The sequence below is a fragment of the Saccopteryx bilineata genome, chromosome 2 (genome assembly GCF_036850765.1).
Source record: "Saccopteryx bilineata isolate mSacBil1 chromosome 2, mSacBil1_pri_phased_curated, whole genome shotgun sequence".
Taxonomy (NCBI): Eukaryota; Metazoa; Chordata; class Mammalia; order Chiroptera; family Emballonuridae; genus Saccopteryx; species Saccopteryx bilineata.
The window spans coordinates 66,369,862-66,394,917 of NC_089491.1; the positions used below are offsets into that span (position 1 = coordinate 66,369,862).

The 25,056-nt window shown below is 37.3% G+C and overlaps 1 protein-coding gene across 4 annotated transcripts in view; it reads right to left on the reverse strand.

Moving 5' to 3' along the window:
- The window catches only part of BRD10 (bromodomain containing 10), a 131,053-nt gene that overhangs the window by 76,063 nt on the left and 29,934 nt on the right, over positions 1-25,056 (reverse strand). For 3 of the 4 annotated variants that reach the window (XM_066257215.1, XM_066257216.1, XM_066257213.1), the window contains exon 2: positions 13,878-14,078. The exons of the other annotated variant lie outside the window; for it this stretch is intronic. In XM_066257215.1, the coding sequence (XP_066113312.1) occupies positions 13,878-14,078 (201 nt within the window). The remainder of the gene's footprint in view (positions 1-13,877; positions 14,079-25,056) is intronic. 4 annotated transcript variants of the gene reach the window in all.

Genomic DNA, 25,056 nt, shown 5'->3' on the forward strand with positions numbered 1-25,056 from the left:
CGGGGCTGGACCCCGGCAGTTACTAGTTCAAAACCTCAGGCTTGCCTGGTCAAGGCCCATACAAGAAGCAACTATGTGTTGATGCTTTCCACTCCTCCCCCTTACCTTTCTCTCGTTCTCCTCTTTCTAAAATCAATAAATAAAATCTTTTAATAATTAAAAAAAAAATTACTTTTAGGTTTGCACCTGCCCATGTGATCAGCTAAAAATGATCAAATGCCCATCGCATAACTAAAGTATTACCATATTAAAATATGTATTAGAGTTGTTTAAACCTACTTAGGATGGAAACTTAATCTCCTCACAGCAGGGGTCCCCAAACTTTTTACACAGGGGGCCAGTTCACTGTACCTCAGACCATTGGAGGGCTCCCACATACAGTGCTCCTCTCACTGACCACCAATGAGAGAGTTGCCTCTTCTGGAAGTGCAGCAGGAGCTGGATAAATGGACTTAGGGGGCCAAATTGCGGCCCACGGTCCGTAGTTTGGGGACGCCTGTTATGGCAATGATTTTAATTTTTTAAAAAGCCTATGCTAGGGCTAAAGCACAACTACAGTAACCAAATGATCTTTGCAATCTTTCCCATATTCCAATATGACCTATTCTTATCATGATTTCAAAGTCCTTCACTAGACCTAATTTTACACGGTCAGTAATCTGTTAGTATCTGACTAACTCTTGGCAGGGCATTAGATTGACAGAATTTCAGGTGGCATAATAGATGGTAAAGAAATTGTACAGAGGGAGGGAGGCTTTGTTTAGCAGTACCATGTATCATACCACATTACTGCCTAAATGTCACATTTTCCTTCTGAGGACTCAAAAGAAATCTTGGGATAGGCTCAAAAGACATTTCAAAAACTCTGTCACATTAGCTATGTGCCCCATCACAAATTTTAATCTGCTCACAAAAATTAAGAGATAGTTTATCACTTCATATTCATTTTGAAATATCCCCTAATTCTGCTCACAAAAAGTAGGGGATATTTTATCGCTTTCACATTCATTTTGAAATATCCTCTAATTTTTGTGAGTAGTATACTTCTCATATAAGAATTATAAAAGAAAAGCATCCTTATTTTAGAAAATTTAGAAAAATAGGTTAAAAGTCCCATCATTTTTGGATACATTTTACATGTGTTTTTATGTGAAAATTAAATATAGATGCCCATAAAGTTAACAATCTCCTGGCACTAAAGAGAGGGAAAGAAGCGACACTATAGCTAGAATAACTAAAACTAGGGAAAGACAGACATGAGGTTAGAGAGATAAGATGAGGCCAAAGAGTGAAAGAAAGGTCTTATAAATTATATAGAGCCATTAAAGTTTTTGTGGGTGCAGCTGACCCATGAACAACAGGTCTGAACTGTGTGGGCCCACTTATGTGCCATTTTTTTCAGTACATATATTGGAAAAACTTCTGGAGATTTTCTTACCACCATGAAGCAATCAGATGAATTAAACTAGACTACCATAAAAAAAAATCAAATCACTGCTTCTTTATCAATGTATGAACTGTAATACCAATAAATATTAATTTATTTTTTACATTGTTTTCATTTTTGATGTCTGTGTTAAGAATATGTATCACATCTACAGTGTTTTGTATATATACATATAAGGCAATATTGATGTAGGTACCAACAGAATTCATCTTGTAAATAGACTGTAAACTTACAGTACTGATAAATACAGTGCAGTATTGTAAATGTACTTTCTCTCATGATTTTATTTTCTCTAGCTAATATAAGAATTTATATATAAAATATATTTACTTTATATATAGAATTATATACAAAATAGTATGTATAGAATATTTACTTTATATGTAGAATAAATATATATACTTTATTATAAGAATACAGTATATATTAAATAAAACATAAAATATGTGTTAACTGACTATGTTATTGGTAAGGCTTCTGGTCAACAGTAGACTATTTGTAGTTAAGTTGTGGGGAAATCAAAATTATATATGGAGGCCCTGGCCGCTTGGCTCAGTGGTAGAGTGTGGGCCCAGTGTGTGGATGCTCTGGGTCCGACTCCTGGCCAGGGCAAACAGGAGAAGCACCCATCTGCTTCTCTACCCTTCCCCACTCCTTCCTCTCAATCTCTCTCTTCTCCTGCCACAGCCAAGGCTCCACTGGAGCAAAGTTGGCCTGGGTGCTGAGGATGGCTCCATGGCCTCTGCCTCAGGCACTAGAACGGCTCAGGTTGCAAAGGAGCAACACCCCCCCTAGTGGGCTTGCCAGTTGGATCCCGGTAGGGCACCTGCGGGAGTCTGTCTCTCTGCCTCCCTCCTTCTCACTTTAGAAAAAAAAAAAGTTATATATGGATTTTTTACTGTGTGAAGGTCAATGCCCCTAACTGCCATGTTGTTCAATAGTCAACTGTATTGGCTTTGTTAGGGAGGATAGTAGGCAATGGGATAGGTAAGTGGCAGGATCAAATTTGCTTTGGGAAAAATTCATTTTACCTTTAATGTGAAAAATAGACTAGAATGAGGCAAGCATGGCCACTTTAACCAATTAAGACAAAATAACAGTAGTCTTAAGTGAGAGATAGAGGAACTGAATGTAGGCAGAAAAGATGAAGGGAAGTGGGCAGTTTCAAGAGAAACTTAGGAAATAAAATTGTCCAGATTTGGAGATGAATTCGATTTATATATGAAGGAAAAGAAAGTGTCCAAATGAACCCCAACTTTCTAATTTGCATAATCCAAGACAATGGTGCCATTTACCAAAATAAGGAACATTAGAGTAAGACCAATTTTAGAAGGAAAGATGTTTTCATAGTTAATTTTAGATGTAATCAATTCGAACATACCTATACTAAATATCTTGTTTGTATCCAGATTTATGCTCTACCCATCACTATACAGTATAGTTTATCTGTATTAATAGGCAACCTCATCCACTATCTTCTCTTGGGTTCAGTTAAGGGAGCCATGGCAGCTGATCAGAGGGGTCAAGTATTTATTCCATTGACTCCCTTGGAGGTAGCCCTGAGTTCTGTCTTTAAAATAAGGTATTGTATCAATAGTCTCTTACTTGTAACTCTCTCCTGCGTACTGGGAACCCCAAGCAAGATCATCAACACACACATCCATTAACTCAATCCCACACCAAAGGCACATTACAATCAAATTGCTGAAAAATATTAATAAAGGTAACATCTTAAAAGCAGTCAGAGAAATAAACTATATCACATACAGAGGAACAAAGATAAGGGAACAGTAGACTTCCCTTCAAAAACTATGTATAGTAAAAACATGCTATGCTTGGCCACCTTGGTCTATTCCCCTAGTGGCCCCAGTATACTTGGGCAAGGCCTCCAGGTGCCCTCCAACCAAATTCCAAGCGAGCGGCGCAGATACAATATTTTTTTAAAGAACTGAGGGTGCTTGCTCATTTGTGACCCAATTACTGGCCCCAAGGACTCAGGTTTCCAGTACCGAAGATCTCTTTCATTCTCACTTGTGTACTAGAGGTCCCTTCCATGGTGAGGGGGCAATTGAAGAAGAAATCAATCTATGCTTTGATCAGTGATTACCCTATGCCAGATTTGGGCTAAGCCTTTCCCAGTATTATCTTGTTCAACACAGTGCAGGATAATGAGTAGGAAAGACATTGTGGGTTCTCAAGTAAGACTAGTAGATTTGGAATCCTGTCTCTGCCAGTTCCTGGCTGTGTCATCTTGGGCAGTTTACTTATCTCTGCTGCTTCAAAGAACAAGCAGGCAAGACTGGATTCAAACTAGAAAGATACAATTAATCATACTTTATTTCTTTTAAAGATTTTATTTATTGATTTTAGAGAGGAAAGAGTGGGGGGGGGGAGAGAGAAAGAGAGAGAGAGAGAGAGAGAGAGAAAGGGTTATGGGGAAGAGCAGGAAGCATCAACCCTAAGAAGTTGCTTCTCGTATATGCCTTGACTAATCTCAGCATTCCAGGTCCACAGGTCAGGCTACTCACTCTTTAAAAACTGTCTTCTTTGACTGCCTTAAGGGAGAGGAGGGGTTTCAGTGCTCCAGGTGAGAGTTGAAGGAGGCTTGGATCAGGGTGTGGAAGTGGAAGATTAGAAAGATTTAGGAATGATAATTAATTGATTTTGGTTGAGGGAGTGGTCAAAAATGAATCCCAGGTTTTTGGCTTGTATAGTAAGTAGCACAGAAAAATGGATAACTTCATTAACATATTTTTATTATAATCTGTTGTACATGCAAAAGATATTATTTTGTATGTAGGCAATTTAAATAATAAAAACTTATCAACCCTTATGTCACTTAAGAAAAAGTACATGCTAATACAGTTGCAGCCTTTGATCTCCCCTCTATGATCACATTTCCCCATCCTTCTCAATAGAGGTAATCACTATCCTGAATTTTGGTTAAACTTGCCTTTGCTTTTATTTGTTGCTTTTAACATATGTGTATCTATTCTTATATAGTACAATAATTGGTTAAAAGTGGTTTTGAATTTTACATTTATTCTGATTGGGGTTCACTGAGCTTCTTCAATCTAATGCTGATAGTCTTGACCATCCCAAGTCATGTTTCCTTCCATCACCATTTATCTTCAGCATTTCTGGGAGTGGTAAAGACACAATACAATATACAGATGATGTATTATAGAATTCTACACCTTAAACCAGGGGTCGGGAACCTTTTTGGCTGAGAGAGCCACGAAGGCCACGTATTTTTAAATGTAATTCTGTGAGAGCCATAAAATATGTTTAACACTAAATACAAGTAAATGTAAGACATTTTATGTAAGACCAACACTTTTAAAGTACAATAAGTCTCTGAATTCTTTTTAATAACGTTGTTACGCTGTTGCTAACCAATGACGAATAAAGTACTTCTTACTATTAATTCGACTTCTGGTGCTGCATGGTTTTGCTGATGGCTTTGTAGTCTGGTTGATACATGGTGAGGTTAAGCTTCATGCAGGCGTTGAGACTTCCATCAGTTAAACGTGATCGTAGGTTGGTCTTAACGTATTTTAGATGTGAGAAAGACTGCTCACATGCATACGTAGAGCCAAACATTGTCAGTACAGCAATATTCACACACTGCAGTGTGTGGTATGTGACGGGAAGCGCGTTCCAAGTTTTGACAATCAGCTGGTCCGCGGGTTGAAGTTTTTTCATTTCTCCCCACTTGTGTTTGCTCGCCAACTCTGCTTGCTGTCGTGCAAGTCTTTCCAAATCTTCATTCAGTGACTTGAACTTATTCATCCACATGTCTGAGGCCTTCAGGTCAGCAGCATGTAGCTCAAAATCTCTGACAGAGACACCGGGGATGTAACTCAGGTCAGCGTGTCCACTGCACACTTGTGTGGATGGGTGATGAACTTAAAAAAAGACGAGTGCGCTTTGAATGACTGCAGGAGATTAGATATGATGCCCACTAGCTGCTGGAGATCAAGATGTTGAGCAGGGTCACTTGCTGTGCATGCATCTTTAAACTCTCCCAGTTTTTCAAAGTGTAGTAAATGACCTGTTTCAATGTTGGTGATGAAGAGTTCCAGCTTGTTTTCAAATGCAAACACTGCTTGTTGAAGGGATAAGACTGTATTTCCAACGCCTTGCATTTTCACATTGATCAGATTCAGATGTTCAGTCATGTCCACAAGAGAGTAGATCTTCAGGAGCCACTCAGTGTTAGCTAACTCAGGATGCTCGATGTTTTTCATTTCAAGAAAAGTCCATATTTTGCTTAGACAAACCGTGAAATGGCTGAGCACCTTCCCTCTTGACAACCAACGCACATTGCTGTGCAGAAGCAGACCAGGATAATAATTCCCAACTTCATCCAGCAGTGTTTTAAACTGGCGATCATTTAAAGCTCGGGCAACAATAAAGTTGACCACCTGAATGACCAGTGACATCACCTCACCAAGATGCTTGCCACACATCTGAGCACAAAGCACCTCCTGATATAGGATGCAGTGAAAACTTAGGATGGGTCTCTTTTGATGTTCATGAAGAAGTGCTACAAATCCTCTGATTTTCCCCATCATGCACGGAGCACCGTCAGTACACACCAAAATAAGTTTATCCATCGGTAGATTTTTTTTCTTTAGCGAACTCAGTAAAAGACTTGAATAAATCCTCCCCTCTTGTCTCCTTCATAGGCAAAACAGCACGACTTTCCTCACATAGTGTGTCACCGACAGCATACCTTGCAATCACACTGAACTGGGATAAAAGGGCTTACGTCTGTTCGCTCATCCAAAGCGAGAGAAAAGAATGGTGCTGCATTTCTGTCCTTCACTTGTGTTGCCTCAATTTGATTTGCCATCATGATGGTACGATCGTGAACAGTTCTTGCCTACAGAAGCATGTCTTTTATTTGTTTGATTATCTTGTCTTTATCCAAAAAATCGTCAAAAAGTTCATTGGCAACATCAAGCATGAATGTTTTGGCATACTCCCCATCTGTGAATGGCTTTCCGTTTCTCACAATTGCTAAAGCACCAGCAAAGCTAGCTAAATTCCAGTCACCTTGTTGGGTCCAAACACAGTGTTGCTGCTGACTAGCTTGTACTCTGCACATGCTTTGCTTGTAGCTCTTGACATGCTTTCTTCCTGCCATCCCCCGCTGGATATTTCAATGCAAATGTAGTATGGCGTGTGTCGAAGTGCCGCTTTATATTTGACCGTTTCATCGATGCAATTTTATCATTGCATATTAGACACACTATAGAACCTGCTCTCTCCATAAAGGCGAATTCTTCTTTCCATTCCTGCTGAAAAGTACAATATTCCTCATCTTTTTTTCTTTTAGCCATCTTCTTTGTCAAAAGGGTTTCTGCAATTAGCTAGCTGACTACTTGATTAAAAGGGGGGAGGTTTACTTCCTGACCTTACAACGGCCCGTGTACATTATGTATTATCCAATAAAAATTTGGTGTTGTTCTGGAGGACAGCTGTGATTGGCTTCCAGCTACCCGCAACCGTGAACATGAGGGGTAGAAAATGAATGGACTGTAATACATGAGAATGTTTTATATTTTTAACATTTTTTTTTTTATTAAATATTTGTCTGTGAGCCAGATGCAGCCATCAGAAGAGCCACATCTGGCTCACGAGTCATAGGTTCCCGACTCCTGCTTTAAACCTATATAATTTATTAACCACTGTCACCCAAAAAACAAAGGCTACAGTTTTAATAAAATTTGTAGAAACTAAAAACATGCCATGCTTGAAGTGCTGATAGGAAAAAAAAATACAACCAAAAATAAACCCCCCAAAAACCTGTCAACACAAAATCATTCTCCTTCAAAACATAAAGCAAAATAAAAGCTCAGAACTCATTGCTCTCAGACCTATATCATGAGAAACGTCAAAGGAAGTTCTGTAGGCAGTAGAAAAATAGCATCATGGAAAGGGTAAATGTATACAGAAATATACTTTTTTCTTAAAAGATAACTATTTAAAGCACACATAACAACAGTGTATTGGAGTTTATAACACACAGAAATAAAATGTATGACAACAGCACAAAGGATGGGAAGAGGTAAATGAACATACACTGTGAAGTGGTATATAACATTTAAAGTTCAGTGTGATAAGTTAGGCACACTAGTTATAAACCCTAGAGAAGTCTTTAAAAATAAATTTCAAGCAATAAGGTATAGCTAATAAGCCAATAGTGAAGATAAAAATGCAATATAAAAGTATTTTAAAATAAGAACTATTATCAGCTATTATAAAGGGATACTCATAATAAGAAGTCAATCCATCAAAAAAACAAACAAACCCAAGAATCATAAATACATATGCACTCACTACCAGAGTGTCAAAGTATATGAAATAAATCTTTCAAACTCAGAGCAGACATAGAAGTATTTTGCTTTCACTATACTAAAATCAACTATATTTCTATATATTAGCAACAAAAAATTATAAATTAAATATAAAAAGTAATTTACAATTACATCAAAAACATGAAATATGTAGGGATAAAGATAATCAAAATGTGGAAAATGTGTAAAACACTGAAGCTATAAAATACTGCTCAAAGCCTGACTAGGCGGTGACGCAGTGGATAGAGTATTGGACTGGGACGTGGAGGACCCAGGCTTGGGTCCTCCAGCTTGAGCGTGGGGCTCATCTGGTTTGAGGGCGGGCTCAACTAGCTTGAGCACAGGGTCGCTGGCTTGAGCATGGGATCACAGACATGACCCTATGGTGGGTGGCTTAAGGCCAAAGGTCACTGGCTTGAGTAAGGGGTCACTCGCCCTTCTGTAGCCCCCCAGTCAAGGCACATATGAGAAAACAGTCAATGAACAACTAAGGTGCTGCAACGAAGAACTGATGCTTCTTATCTCTCTCCTCCTTCCTGTCTGTCCCCATTTGTCCCTCTTTCTGACTCTCTCTGTCTCTGTCAAAAAAATACTGCTCACAGAAATTAAACAATTATTTCACTGATAACTTTCACACTATCTCAATCAAAATTCCCTTAGGCTTTTGTTTTTCTCTAAGAATTAACAATATGATTCTAAAATTGTTGTGAACCGTTAACGGCAGGAAGCCATTATAGATTCAAGGCTTAGCAAAAGGCTAAGTTCTCCCCCCTCCATCTCCATATTTGGCTTTGATGCTGAGTATTGCACCCACTCCACTTGCTTCCTTGGGTTGCAGGAAGCAATATACATGCCCTTCCTGACTCTTTGTTTGTTTCAGATGTTTGTAAATTTCACTAATGTATCCTGTGTAAATTTCACTAACTATCCTGTTTTTGCCTTGGGAGAGTTCCTGTCTTAGCCTTTGATGTACAACTTTGTATCAGGGTCCTTGATTTGCATATGACTATATAATAAAGCGAACTGGGGCTATGAGGCACTCAGATGCTGCCAGGCAGTTTGAGGAGTCCTCCTCGTCCCATCATTTTTGTTTTGACAAAGTGTGTTTCCTTAATTCCGCACCGTTATTTGGAGCCGTGCTGGTCTGTGGCATAAAATCACACAGAAACACAAAGATCCTAGTATAGCCTAACAATTAAAGGATAAACAGCCTGACCTGTGGTGGTGCAGTGGATAAGGTGTTGACCTGGAATGCTGAGGTCTCCAGTTTGAGACCCCTGGGCTTGCCCAGTCAAGGCACATACAAGAAGCAACTATGAACTGACGCTTCCTGTTCCTTTCCCCCGCCTTTCTCTCTCTCCCCTCTCTCTAAAAATCAATAAATAAAACCTCTTTTAAAAATCATCGAAAAAAAGAAAACAAAACACAAAGTTGGGAGACTCATTTCCCAAATTTCAAGACTTACTATATAAAGCTATAGTAATCAAGTCATACAGTATTGACCTATAGATAAATGGAACAGAATAGAAAGCCTAGAAAGACTCACAAATATATATTCAACTGATTTTCAACAAAGATGCAAAAGTAATAGTGCTGAAAGAATAGTTTTTTCAACAAATGATACTGGAACACTGTCTATCCACCCATATGGAAGAACAGTAAACTTATACTTACCTCAAACACCACACAAAAATTAATTTCAAATGGATCACAGCCCTAACCAAAAAAAATAGAAACTTAGAAATTTCTGGGGAAAAACAGAGAAAATCTTCATAACCTTGGGTAAGCTATGATTTCTTAGGTCACCAAAAGCACAAAATATTAAAAAATAATTGAACTCAAAGTTACTATTTTCTCTTCCTCAAAAAAAAAACACACCAAAAAACAAAAAAAACCCACTGAAGATGAAAAGGCAGGCCACACACTGGGAGAAAATATTTGCAATGCACATATAGCTGACAAAGAGTATAAAAGAATAGCTAAAATTCAGTTATAAAATGCATGGGAATGATAAGATAACAATAGTGATTTCTTCTGGGAACAGAAAAAATATAGGGAAGCTTGATTATATCTATGTTTAATTTCTTTAAAAATTGCTGGGTAGTGGGTACATAGGCCCTTATTATGATTTTATTTATTTATTTAGTGAGGGCAGGGGAGAGAGAAAGATGAAAAGCATCAACTAGTAGTTGTAGTAGCTGTACCACTTTAGTTGTTCACTAATTGCTTCTCATAGATGCCTTGCTGGACCAGGGTGCTCCAGCCGAACCAGGGACCTTGGGCTTCAAGCCAGCAACTATGGGCTCATTTCAATGATCCCACGCTCAAGCCGGCAGGCACATGTGCTCAAGCCAGCAAGCATGTGCTCAAGCTAGCGACCTTGGAGTTTTGAACCTGGGACTTCAGTGTCCCAGATCGCCATTCAATCCACTACACTACCACTGGTCAGGCTGATTTTATTTATTCTTTACTCCATTTGTAAAATACATACAAATAAAAGAAAAAGTGAAATATCATATGACCTCACTCATTTAAGGAATCTAATGAACAATGTGAACTGAGGAACGAAACAGAGGCAGAGGTGGGATCAAAGGGACTACCGGGAAAGAGGTCAGAGGGAAAGTGAAAGAGAAGATGGGATCAGAGGAAGGAAAGAGATGAGTGAAATTATATATACATAATATAGCATTCTAGAGAATAGGAGAGCAAATCCTGGAGGGAAGGAGGGAAGGCACTGGGGGAAGGGGAGAAAGGGGGGTGAGGCCGAGGGAAACAGGAGGGTGGGGAGAGATGTAATTGGTGGGACACCTGAATCTATGTAAACACAATAAATTAAAATCATAAATTAAAAAAAAAAAACACAATTGAAAACTGGAGGCAGACAACACCAAGCCTAGACTCAACCAACTCTACAAACAAAACACCCAAACACAGATAATGAGAAGACAAAAAAGTGCAATCCAAATGAAACCACAAGAGAAACCTTCAGGAGATGAACTGAGTGATATGGAAATAATCAAACTTCCAGATGCGGAGTTCAAAATAATGATGGTAAGGATGCTTAGGGATCTTAGAACAACAATGGATGGTCATTATGAACACCTAAATAAAGAAATAGCAAGTATAGGCCTGACCTGTGGTGGCGCAGTGGATAAAGCATTGACCTGGAAATGCTGAGGTCGCCGGTTCGAAACCCTGGGCTTTCCTGGTCAAGGCACATATGGGAGTTGATGCTTTCAGCTCCTTCTCACCTTCTCTGTCTCTCTCTCTCTCCCTTTCTCTCTCCTCTCTAAAATGAATAAATAAAATTAAAAAAAAAAGAGAAATAGCAAGTATAAAAAAGGATATTGAAATATTAAAAAAGAAATCAGTCGGAGATGACAAATACAATATCAGAAATAAAGACCACAATGGAAGGAATTAAAAACAGGATGGATAGAGCTGAGGATCGAATCAGCGAGTTGGAGGACAACTTGAATGAAGGCAAGAAAGCAGAGAAGAAAAAAGAAAGACTCAAAAAGTCTGAGGAAACTCTTAGAGAGCTCTGTGACAACATGAAGAGAAATAACATCTGCATCATAGGGGTTCCTGAAGAAGAAGAAAAAGAACAAGGGATAGAGACTTTGTTTAATCATATCATAGCTGAAAATTTCCCTAAATTAATGCAGGAGAAACTCTCACAAGTTCAAGAAGCACAGAGAACTCCATTAAAGAGAAATCCAAAGAAACCTACACCAAGACACATCATAATTAAAATACCAAAAAAAAAAAAAAGAAAAGAAAAAAAAGCCAAAAATAATCTGGAACCAAAAGTGCTGCCTTACCACCCCTATGGATGTCTCATTCTAGTCACACAAACAATCATAGTTCATTTACTCTAAATAATCAAGAATTTAAATTTATTCCCTCACAGGGAATTGCAAATATCTAACACAATCTTGAGTAAACAGTTAAGGTGTTTATTTGTTAATGAACTGGACACCCTGATACAGACTTAAATGCAAAGAATAGTAATAATGATTTAAAAATCAGACCACACATTATGCGGTTTTGTTTAGTCGTATAAATTTAAGCTCGTCTTGTTCTCATGCACATTTTAAGGACAATTTTGAAAAAATAAAGGAAGAAAATGTGAACAATATACTCAAAGAAAGAACTTAATTCATATAATTCCACTGAATTATGATAGTTACTAAGACATTAAATTAAGGGTTTCCCCCAATGTCTTAATCACCAATGGAGACATATAAATAAATGTAACCTGGTGAAAAGAAAAAGATTCAGTTATACTTCTAGTTTCCTACTAGTCTTTCCTATTTGGATGCTTAAATATCTCCATCATAACTTCAAGCACAATAAAAACTGAAGTCCACCGATCTTTCCCCACACCATGGACTCAAGCTCTTCTAGGTTCTTTGCTGGTACTATTACTTAACAAGTTACAAAGATAGCACATTGCTTAAGAGCATAAGCTCTAGAATCAAATTGCCTACATTTAAATTTTGATCATAATTCAAAACCTGCCTGACTTAGGGTAAATTACTTAATCTCTCTGTGCCTTAGAATAAATGTTGAATGCATATAAGGTGCTTAGAGCTAAACCTGGCAAATAGTCATGTTCAATCAATGTTAACTACTCTTTTATTAATCTTCTTCTTATATCTACTATCACTATTATTATAACTATGTTCTGACTCATCTTTGTTTCTTCCTTGTTCCCCTTATTTCAAGGAAGGTACCAAGTCCTGTTAATTGCTCACAGAACAATCTGATCTCTCCCTATTTCTGGACACCAGTAGTGGAAGTCTAGACTACTAAAGCCTTCTTTCTACAAGCCTGCCTTTGTTTAAATTCCTCACCATTCCAACCTATTATACAGTACTGGGTTCCCAATTCACCACCACTATAAAAAGTGTGGTGATGGAAAGTCTCAAGGTGAAGTGTTAATCCAGTAAGTATCAAAGCAAGCTACATTTATTACTATGAGATGAGCAATGATATATTATAAATTGCTTTTGAGTAGAATTAGTAGTTCCTTATTATATCAGCAATCACTCCTAACATAGTTTGAGATTTTATAGTATAAATATCACCAGCCTTTCTAAGTACTCACTTACCTATCGAGCCTTTGTCTCTTTTGTTGTAAGTAAAATATTTCTAGTGCCATCAGTCTATGCTCTCGGACTATAGAAGGTAACACTAATTGAACACAACATACTTTCCTGATGAGCCCAGAGTAAGCATAGTTACTGAGGAAATTAATACCAACAGAGGAACTGGGAGAGGTGAACCTATGCCATTTTGAACTACGTAATTTCTGGAGCTTCTAATTTTAAAGATCTATGAGGCCCTGGCCGGTTAAGCAGTAGAGTGTCGGCCTGGTGTGTGTAAGTCCCAGGTTCAATTCCTTGTCAGGGCTCAAAGGAGAAGTGACCATATGGTTTTCCACCCCTTTCTCTACCACCCCCTCTCTCTTCCCCTCCTGCAGCACGGCTAGAATGGTTTGAGCAAGTTGGCCCCAGGAACTGAGGATGACTCCATGGCCTCGCCTCAGGCACTGAAATATAAAATAGCTCAGTTGCTGAGCAACTGAGCAGCAGCCCCTAATGGGCAGAGCATCGCCACATAGGGGGCTCTCTGGGCTGATCCGGTCGGGGCGCATGCAAGAGCCTATCTCTCTGCCTCCTTGCCTCTCAATTAATTTTAAAAAAAAAAGGTCTATGAGTCTATTCTAAAGCTTTACAAGTCCATACAAAATTCCTCTAACTTAAAATTAATAATTAATTTGAAAGAAAATCTAGAAATATAGAAAACATTCTGAAATCTTTTATAAAAATTATTTTTGTTTTGCTTCAAACTTGGTTTAAAATTTAAAACTGTCTTTTAAAACAAATTTCATTGTGATATTTCAATATAAATTCATACTTTGGTGACAATGCATTTTGGAACACTACTAAAATGGGCCCAGAAATTTTATATGGGCACACAGAAGTTATACAGCTACTCTTTGAAAGGTAGTTTCTGAAAATTTGAACAACATGAACTTAATTATTTTTAACATTTACCTTTTTTCTTCTTTTGCTCTCAGCTGTTCTTCCTGTCTCAAAACTTGAACCATTACAGATTCAAATACTCCACTTGTCAAGCCCACCAAACTTCGAGGTGTTGACCGACGCCTTGTTGAAGTACATGCAGTTCCCTTCTCATCCTCCAATCCATAATAGCCTCTAGATGTAACTGCTATCGTTGTCTTTTCTCTCAAGTGCCTTGGAGAAGAATAAGTCAATTCACAAGGTCAAATCTCCTGGGTAAGCAATAAATCCCCTTAACCAGTATCTCAAGAAGAACTCCTTTCGCCAAATACATAAAAAGTAGTTAAACTTTGCTTAGCTATCTAGTTTTTATCCTCCCTACATAATTTCTAATTTCCTTATTCAAAAAAATCACTGCATGACAGTTTCTTCTCTAACTTTAAAAATATATTTAAAACTGAAGCATTAAAATTAAAGATTAAAGCATTATCTCTTTAATGGGAAAAAAATCCACTGTTAGCAAAATTAAATCTCTTTATATATTTCATATTACCTATCACTGGTGTGGGAAAATGTACAATAATACAAAAAGACTTTAGCAGAAAAAATTTATGGTACATAAACACTTTGAAGAAATTATAAACAAAGCATTAAAATATATAAATTTTCAGTTGTATTACAATATAATTGTAAATTTAAAAATCTTCTGACTAAACTATAAGAATCTAAGAATCTAGATTTTCTCTTCAATCTCACGTTTCGCTACTATATTTGTTTATTTATCCAAGTTGTTTATTTATCATTTTAAATTTACACATATAATTCAAGTTGAAGAATTCCAATCATCTATTTTGTCCATAGTAAAAAAAAGATCCTAATTAAACATTTGTAACTAAAAACTTGAGTTTTATCAGGCAATAAAATAAAAATAAGTCTCAACTTCAAACAGAATTGTCAGATAATTAATCAACGATCAAAGAATACACTAACGTAAATCTCCCTTTTTAAAATTCAAGTTTTTTTCCTGCCTTTTAGGAAAATTATTTCATAAAGTCAGTCTGATAATAGTTTGAAAATAACAGACTGCTACCATAATCAGAAAACTAAAGCTGCCCTGGCCGGTTGGCTCAGTGGTAGAGCGTCGGTAGTCCAGGTGTGCAGGAGTCCCGGGTTCAATTCCTGGCCAGGGCACAAAGGAGAAGTGCCTATCTGCTTCTCCACCCCTCCCCCTCTCCTTCTTCTCTGTCTCTCTCTTCCTCTCCCGCAGCCAAGGCTCCATTGGAGCAAAAAGTTGGTCCGGGCGCTGAGGATGGCTCCATGGCCTCTGCCTCAGGCGCTAGAATGGCTCTGGTTGCAACAGAACAACGTCCCAGATGGGCAGAGCATCGCCCCCTGATGGGCGTGCCAGGTGGATCCCAGTCAGGCGCATGCAGGAGTCTGTCTGACTGCCTCCCCATTTCCAACTTCAGAAAAAAAAACCCAAAAAAACTAAAGCTATGCAGTAATTATGGTTAACTCACTGAGTTTTATTATATTTCTCCCCCCTTCAAATCATGAAAGGTCTTTTCTATATTGTTAATACATTCCAAATCTCAGTACTCTAAGGCTCAATTCTGTTTAAAATTATTAATATAAGTATTAAGAAGAAAATGAATTGATATTAACTTTTACTTATGCTTGATAGATGGACTAACACTGGCTTCCTAGTAAAAACAGATATTTAGAAAGGTTTCCACTATTATATGATTTTGTTATCAAAACAATGTAGATGTTTCACTTATAAAAACTGTATCTGTAGAATTAAAACTTAGAAACAGAATAATCTAATCTGCTTAAAAATATCCTAAAGACTCTCACTCACTTTTAAAAAATTGGTTTACTTAAAATTATTAAAATATAACTATAACCCTCAGGGTACTGGCAAGAGAGAATACTAAAATTGAGGGGATGTTTAATGAAGACTATTTATGAATGTACAGGCAAGATTAAGGAAAATGATGAAGGGATTGTGAAGCACTCTTGGGCTAGTCAGGGAGCTATCATCACTCTAGGCCCAACAGGGGAAGGAGAGGCAATAGTTACTGGAACTAAGCGGGCTGTATTTGTATAAGAGGGCCACACCATGATGGAGCAGTTACTGTCAACCTGCAGTAACTATTAGAATAAATATCTCTACCTCTGTCCTCCTGTCAGTGTCTCTCACTGACTCCAAACAGAAGCCAGAGAACAAGGCAGACCAGTTGATGCAGTCCTTAGAAATCAGCCTCTTGGGGCACAGTGCACAAGGGTGGAAAATAGATTTGAAGGGGCAAATGAAGATTATGCAGCACAACAAAATCTTACTGTTAAGTTTTCAAAGGCAACTAATTGAAATTAGAAAAAAATAGAACTTTTACTGGTAGATTTCAACAAAAATTTTCTCATGTTTGATAGAAAAGCATCATGATGCAGTCAATCCAGCCCGCAATGCCCTTCTTCCATCTTGATTTATGTATTCTTTGAGCTCTGAACTATAAGTCATCAAAACCAAGTACCAAAATAAATCTAACTTAAAACAAGCCTTTCAAATAGCTCTACAGCCAAGTATCAAACCAAGATTTAAAAAACTAATAAAATATCACAATGCCCTCACCAGAAATAACTTTTTGTAATATTAATATTTAAAAATTACATAAAAAATGCTTAACCTCACATTTTTAGATTTTTATTCATTTTAGAGAGGGGGGAGAGAAAGTGAGAAGGAGGGAGAAGCAGAAAAGCATCAACTCCCACATGTACCTTGAACAGGCAAGACCAGGGTTTTGAACTGGCAACCTCAGCACTCCAGGTCAATGCTTTATCCACTGTGCCACCATAGGCCAGGCTGCTTAACCTCACATTTTAAGTATCTAGTTTAATGTTTTACAATGTATAAAACATAATACAGGGGTCCTCAATTTACACAAAGTTCCGTTCCTACAACAGTGACATAACGCAAATTTTGGTATAAGTCGAAACATACCCTAAGTCACTTACCTATCCTAACACAGTTGTAAAATCATAATCTAGAACAGTGATTTTCAACCTTTTTTTTTCATGGCACAAACACACACTAATTACTAAGGTCAGTGCCCCTGACTAAATAGAACCATTTTCATCTCATGGCACAAAAAAATTAGTTACTAAAGAAGAAGAGGTCAGGGCCCCTTTTTCTTTAGTAATTAGTTCATGAGTACGTGAGAAACAAAGGTTGAAAATCACTGAAGGAAAAGGGCATAAATATACTGTACTGTACACTGTACTGTAGTAACAGAAAAAAATGATAAAAAATGAGTAAGCCAAAACACTCATGTCTCAATTTTTTAAAGTTTTTATGGCAGTGAGAGTCGTAAACTTGAAACATCATGTTGAGACTGGCATAACCTGAGGACCCCCTGTAGTATGTTTTACATATTATAAATAGCATAAAACATAATATCAATGATATTTATGAATATACATATATCAGTGGTACATATTAAAATTTTTTCTGCTTAGAAGTCAGATTATAAGTTTAGAGACCACTGCTTTTATCTGCAACTACATATCAGATACCCAAGGAATTTTCAGTAAAAAGAAGTCTTTCTTTTTTTAAAATTATTTTTTTTATTAAGTGAGAGGCAGGAAGTGAAGAGATTCCCACATGCGCCTCCACAGGGATCCACTCAGCAAGCCCCCCACCAGGCGATGCTCTGCCCCTCTGGGGCCGCTGCTCTGTTTCTTGCCAACTGCGCTATTTTAGCGGCTCAGGCAGAGCCACCAAACCATCCTCAGTGCCTGGGGCCAACTCATTCAAACTATTTCAGCCATAGCTGTGTGTGTGGGGGGGGGGTGTAGAGAATTGGGGGAGGAGGGGTGGAGAAGCAGAAGGGCGCCTCTCCTGTGTGCCTGACCCAGAATCAAACCCAGGACTTCCACACGCAAGGTTGATGCTCTACCACTAAACCAACCAGCCAGGGCCAAAAAGAAGTCTTCATACCTACAAAGAAAGCATTTATCTCCAACTATTTAACTTATTTCCTACTTGATCCTATTTACCTTCTATGCTCCCAGTTGTTTCTCTTATTGCTCCTCCATTTTTAAACCCATCTTCATCCAGACCTCCAGTTCCTCATTTGATTCCTTCATTTGCCCTTACATAATTCAGCCTCTTTCAGCTAGTTGAGATTCATCATATATGACTCTTCTTATCTCAACTCCCTTAATCAATTACCTTCTGGCTCAGGCACCCAACCTCTCTCAGGCATCTCAGTCATAAAATCTCCTTCACTCCTATGCTCCCACTACTAAGAACTATAGGAAAAGTCCCACCTTGAAGTCTATTGTCTACCTGTAATCCAAACTGGGCACAACCCTGTCTAAAATGACTTCTTTGAAGAAAGTCAACTTTCTCATTGGTCCTCCATAACAACAATTTCAGAGGGGGAGGGGAGTAAAGAGGGACAAATATACAGTGATGGAAAATGATTTGACTTTGGGTGATGGGCACACAACTCAATCAACAGTCAAATGCTACCTATAGAGATGTTTACCTGAAACCTATATAATCTTATTGATCAAGGTCACACCATTAAATTGTTAAACTGTTTTACTGAAAAAAAAATTCAAATGCCATCTTTTTTTTCAATTTTAACAATTTTTTCCCAATTATAATTACCATTCAACACTATATTAGTCAGGTGTACAGCATAGGGGTTAGACAATTAAATGTTATAAAGTTATCCCCCTAATAAGTCTAGTACTCACCTGCAAATACCATCATTATTTAAGAACTTTACCTCACTACTTATCACTTGGCAGCTGACCTTGCCTACCACTTATTTCACAGAGAAAATGGTAGCTTTAAAGTTAGAGCTCCATTAACTTCCTGCTTCTCATAATCCAAATTTATCTGAATCAAATAAAATTATCTAAAGGTAACTTTTAAGATGCTGTGAAAAATGCACCTCCCATCCTCTGATCAAAAACTGATCCCACTGTAGGTTTTAAGAATTTGTATTTCATTAATTATCTTTTGTATCTTCAACCTGAACCTGCTAGTTGCCTTTAGCATATATACATATTATAGTTTTATTAACAAGAAACCATTCTCCTAGAAAAGAATTACATTTAAACTACTGGTTCATTTCACCTTTCATTCACATCTTAATCTGACATTTGCATACACCTCCTCTATTGAAATCAGTCTTTACAAATTATCTCCCAGTTATGAAATTCAAATGGTATTTTTCCTTTTTTTTTTTTTTTAACAGAGACAGAGAGAGAGAGAGAGAGTCAGAGATAGGGATAGATAGGGACAGATAGACAGGAACAGAGAGAGATGAGAAGCACCAATCATCAGTTTTTTGTGGCGACACCTTAGTTGTTTATTGATTGCTTTCTCATATGTGCCTTGACCGCGGGCCTTCAGCAGACCGAGTAACCCCTTACTCAAGCCAGCGACCTGGGGTCCAAGCTGGTGAGCTTTTTGCCAAACCAGATGAGCCCACATTCAAGCTGGTGACCTCCGGGTCTTGAACCTGGATCCTTCCGCATCCCAGTCCGATGCTCTATCCACTGCGCCACCACCTGGTCAGGAGTATTTTTCATTTTTACTTACTCAATGTCTCTATATCATCTGCTTATTCTTTAGTCAAGAACTAAAACTGGACTTTGCAGAAAGAGCAGTTTTGCATCAGTAGGGAAGAAAGAAAAATAAATACTAAGAAAAATATTTATTCATGTTATTCAAATTCATCCATTCAAAATATTAAGTGAGCAGCAGAGATTCAACAATGAACACTATGAGGGTTTGTATATATTGATACTAAATGAAAAGTATAACAATCAAAGATAACTTTAATATGCTTATTCTGAAATAATGTGACGCTACTAGGAAAAATATGAAAGGTGATATGAAAAAGAGAAAAACTGGGAAGGAGACCTTGGTTAGAAATATGTACATAGTTTTTAACATGTTGAAAGAACAGTTGTACAACAATTAGAAAAGTTCTATGGACAAATATATAAAACTAAGACAAAAGGGAAAGTTCAAGACATTATTTGAGAGTTTTAATGATGAAGTTTTAATAAAAAAATAAATTATTTCTCCACAGAGAAATAAATATAGGCAGATAAGATCTAAAGGCATAGTTTTAGGGATTATCCACAGTTAAAAGGAAAAACACAGCTAAAGAAGATAAAGACTCAAAAGGTAAGTTAATAAATAAAAAAAATAGTTTAAGAAATAGCACAAGAGAGGCTAAGGGAGAAAAGATTTAAAGTGATCTATCTACACAATGTAATTCTCCAAACAGAAGGAGAAGGACTAAGTAAAACCCAAAGTTTAAGCAGGAAAACATTCATTAGTAAAATTCAAGAAGGTAACTTCCATAAGGAATTAATTGCAAAGATCTTTATGAGTTAAAAAGAACCTTTCAAGAGCCCTGGTCAGTTGCACAGTGGTTAGAGCATATTCCTGGAGGGCTGCCGTGGTTGGTTCAATCCCGAGGTTGCCAGCCTGGGGTCACTGGCTCACCTGTTCCAGCCCGATCATAGCACATATATGAAGCAATCAGTGGCACAACTAAATGGAACAAGTTGATGCTTCACTGCACTCTATCACTCTCTCTCCCCCATATCTTCTCTCTCAATTAAAAAATAAAGAAAAGAAAGAAAGAAGAAAAATAGCTCTGGCCAAGGATAGCTCAGTTGGTTGGAGTATCATCCCAAAGTACAGAGGTTGCCAGTTCAATCCCCCAGTTGGGGACATACAGGAACAGATGATGTTCCTTCCTCCCTCCCTGCCTCCCTCCCTTCTTCCTTCTCTCTCCCCCTCTTTCCTCTCTTGCTAAAACCAATAAACATTAAAAATAAAAAGAGAAAAAAACATTAAAAAATCTAGGGCCCCCATTCCTATATGAAATGGCACCTAATAAATGACTTAATTCCTAAACATAATTAATTTTTATTATTTTTATTTATTTATTTATTTTAGCAAGAGACAGAAAAAGACAAACTGACAGGAAGGGAGAGAGATGAGAAGCATCAACTTGTAGCTGTGACATTTTAGTTGTTCATTGATTGCTTTCTCATATGTGCCTTGATGGAGAGGAGGCCTCCAACTGAGCCCCTCACCCCCTGCTCAAGCCAGTGACCTTGGGCTTCAAGTCAGCGGCCTTTGGGCTCAAGCCAGTGACCATAAGGTCATGTCTATGATGCTATGCTCAAGCTGGTGACCTTGGGATTTCAAACCTGGATCCTCAGAATCCCAAGTCGACACTCTATTCACTGTGCCACCACCTGGTCAGGCCAACAGGGTTAAAAACAACAATAACAAAAAACCCATTTTGCTTAGAATAAATTTCCATTTCTTGATTTCTGTCTTTCTAATTTAAGGAAGGTACAAAGGTAAATGTAAAGTTTTTAGTTACACAGAAATACTATTTTAAAAGTGCTTTACCAACCTCAACAACTTTGATAAGCACTTTTATTTTTAATAAGTTAGGACTACCATGACAGCTATTCTTCACCATCTAGAAGCAATCAGAAGTTCTCAGTAAAGGCAGAACAAAAGGCTTCCTAGGTCATTAACTCTCATACAATTTAGTTACATTCACATTCCACAGAAAATGTTAAAGTTGTGACAAGTCTCCAATGTGAGCAAGTAGATACCTTGGCTTTCTGTTCTTGGGCAACTTTAAATATCTGCCAAATATGCATAAGGCTTTAGGTAGAAGACTATAAAATCAGCACACTTTCAGATTCAGACAATGGCACAAAGTAGAAAGATAGGAAAGCAAGGGCAAATCTTTCCCCTGCCGACCTAAAAAAAACAGGTCATAACAAAGAAATGTATAGACCCCCTAAGAGCTGAAGACATAACTAACTTAGATGACAAGTGGCCATTATACTGCCCACAGAATGGAAAGAATATCGTTTTTATCCCTTACAAACCAGTAATTTTTATTGTTCTCTCACATATTTCTTATGCCAAGTGACTAAAACATGGGTGATGCAAATGTTGACTACACTGCACTATTAAAAAATATACTATTTTTCTTCTTCTGCAAAAATATATTATTAAAAATTATAGTAAAATAAATAAAAAATCATTTGACAGAAGACTCATAACTTATACTATGAGATATTAAAATGGGTATTATAATTAGAGTGTTATAGAGGTGTAATACCACAGGATGAACAGTGAGACATACCAACAGCACACTGGAAAGAGTTCAAGAATAGTTCCAAATAAGCAAGGCCAGGACGAGCCACTCAGACTACACGAGGCAAGTAACCAGGTGGACATGAGGTGAGTTGTGGACAGCAAGCAGTGGGACCTGGTTGTGAGGTGTGGGGTGAGGTCAAACGTGAGGTGAGTAATGGGGCCCAGGGGACATGAGGTGAAATGAGGGAAGGGAACAAAAAGAAAGAAAAAGATTCAACCACACCAGGAATTTAATGTATTATAAAAATGGTAAATATAAGCAATAAGAAAAGTGAAGCTGTAAAAACTGGCTGGTCATAAGAAAAAAGTAAAGCTGAATTTCAACCTAACTCCTTGACCAAAACAAATTTCAGATAAATTTGTTCATTTGTTCATTGATTCACTTTTTCCTTTATTCATTAATTTAGGTGTTGGTATCAACACATAGGCAAGATTCCTGTCCTCATTAAACTTACATACTAGTAAAAAGAATACAAAACGCAAATAAATATGTACATACATATGTAAGTCCTAACTATGAGTTAGATATTATAAATTATGCAAAAAATAGTCAAGAATAACTTCTCTAAGGAAATGACAGAAGGAGGAGCCACCATAACAAAACAAACGAACCAAAACAAAAACCTTTGGAGATAGAATGTTCTAGATTAAAAAAAAAAAAAAAGAACAAGTAGTATATAAAGGCCCTTAGTTGAGAAATGACTTGTAGGATATTTACTTGTAGGTAAATATCAGTGAGACAAACTCCTTAGGATGGCCTAAGTACCACTGAAGTGCTTTAAGCACAATGTTGACTCCTATTAATGTACATACTACTTTAAAGTTCACTCTGACTGCTGGTTGAAAAATGGACTCTAAGAGAAAAAAGCAGAAGCAGGAAAACAAGTCAGGAACAGGCAGCAGTCAGTATTCCAGACAACAGATGATAATGATTTCATACTTAAGTGGTGACAATGGAGAGAACAGACAAGGTTTAAAATACACTTTAGAGGAAGAAAGCTCTGAACCGGTTCATGTGCCTAATATGGGAAATAAGTAAAAAGAGAGAATAAAAGCTAGTTTTTTGTCCAGAGCAGCTTGGCAGACAGTGGAGTCATTTACACAGAAGCTAAGAATAGGTTTAGAAAAGCAAAGCAAAACAACAAACCAGTTCAGTTTTGAACATGTTAAAGTTTGAGATGGCTATTAGATACCCAATTAAATACAGAAACTAGTAAGAGTAAGTAGCCTCTTAATAATAGGGGACCAAGGGACTGGTCAAAGTGGAGACAGTTTTATTGTATTGCCTCTTATACTGTTTAAATTTTGCCACTAGATGAACATGTTATTTTTTAAATTAATAAGGGTCCTGGCCAGGTAGTTTAGTTGGTTAGAGTTTGTTCCCGAATGACACAGTTGAGGGTTCAATCCCTGCTCAGGGGACATACAAGAACCAAGCAATGAATGCATAAATAAGTGGAACAACAAATTGATGTTTCTCTCTCTCTCCAAAATCAATTAAGAAAAACTTAATAAAACAAACTCTAAGCACTGGATTGCTAAAAAAAAAAAGTCCATGTGAAGTGCAGTTACACTTTAACTATATCCTCTAGGTTTTCACAATAGTTATATTTTATGTGCATAATAATTTTAATTTATATTACAAATATTGTCAATCCTACCACCACAGGTATCTAAAATGCTCCCTCCTCCTTAACATCTTTCATAATCCTTTTCTCCCCAGCCTCTCTCACAGGTAGAAAAGCTCCTCTCTCTCAATCCCTACAGCTCTTATTCATAAGCAGGATAGCACAATAATGAAGTACCTGGGCTCTGGAGTCTGGATTTAAATCTAGATCCTGCCACTAACAAGGTTGGGCAAATTAATCTTGTCTCATTTCTTCATTTGTAAATCAGGTTATATAAATCATTAATTACCTTGAGAGTTGTTGTGGGGGTTAAATAATTTAATATAGGTAAAGCCCCAAAGTGACAGAATGGCACTTAATAAAATTATTACTAAAATTATGATAAATAAAAAGTAATGTCAAACTTTCTGCTGGGCTTTTGTATATCAAAGGCAGCCAAGAGAGGCTCTGTTTCTACTTCTTGCTCCAAACTGGCAAATTATGAGTTCCGCTGAAAAGGATAGTCATAAAACATGGCAAGATATTGGAAAGCTAGTTAACTTGTGTGATTAAGAAACATTAAAATATATTTTCAGCATGTATTCTTACTATATATTTTACAAACTTATCATGGCATGACTGATAACTTCAATCTATTTCTTTTTTGTGTATGTTTGACAGAGAGAGAGATGAGAAGCATCAATTCTTCGCTGTGGCTCCTTAGTTATTCACTGATTACTCTCTCATATGTGCCTTGACCGGAGAGCTACAGCAGAGCAAGTGACCCCTTGCTCAAGCCAGCAACCTTGGGCTTCAAGTCAGCAAAAGACCTTTGGGCTCAAGCCAGTAACTATGACATGTCATGAATATGATCCCACGCTCAAGCCAATGACCCCACGCTCAAGCCGGTGACCTCGGGGTTTCGAACTTGGGACCTCTGCATCCCAGTCTGATGCTCTATCCACTGCACTACCACCTGGTCAGGCTTCAACCTATTTCTTAATGACTTAGGCTAATTTTTAGTGAAAGTGGTCTGTCATTTTTATGTTGGTAGTCAAATAAAGCAAAAGATAGCTAATCCACATAGCAAAAAAAAAAATTTAGAATACAGGATCAAAAAACAAAACAAAAAGCACATTACAGAGTCCTACTATTGTAACCTTGTCAGTGTAGTCTCACATGTAACAATATTCACATGTAACATTTGATTAACAGTAAGTAAAACCAAATCTAATAAGTGATAAGCAGGATATAAAACTATAGATGCTGCTCATAAAAATTAGGGGATACTTTGTAGCTTCATATTCATTTTGAAATATCCTCTAATTTTTATAAGCAGTATATATATGGCAAATTCAAATTTTGCATTAAAATTTTG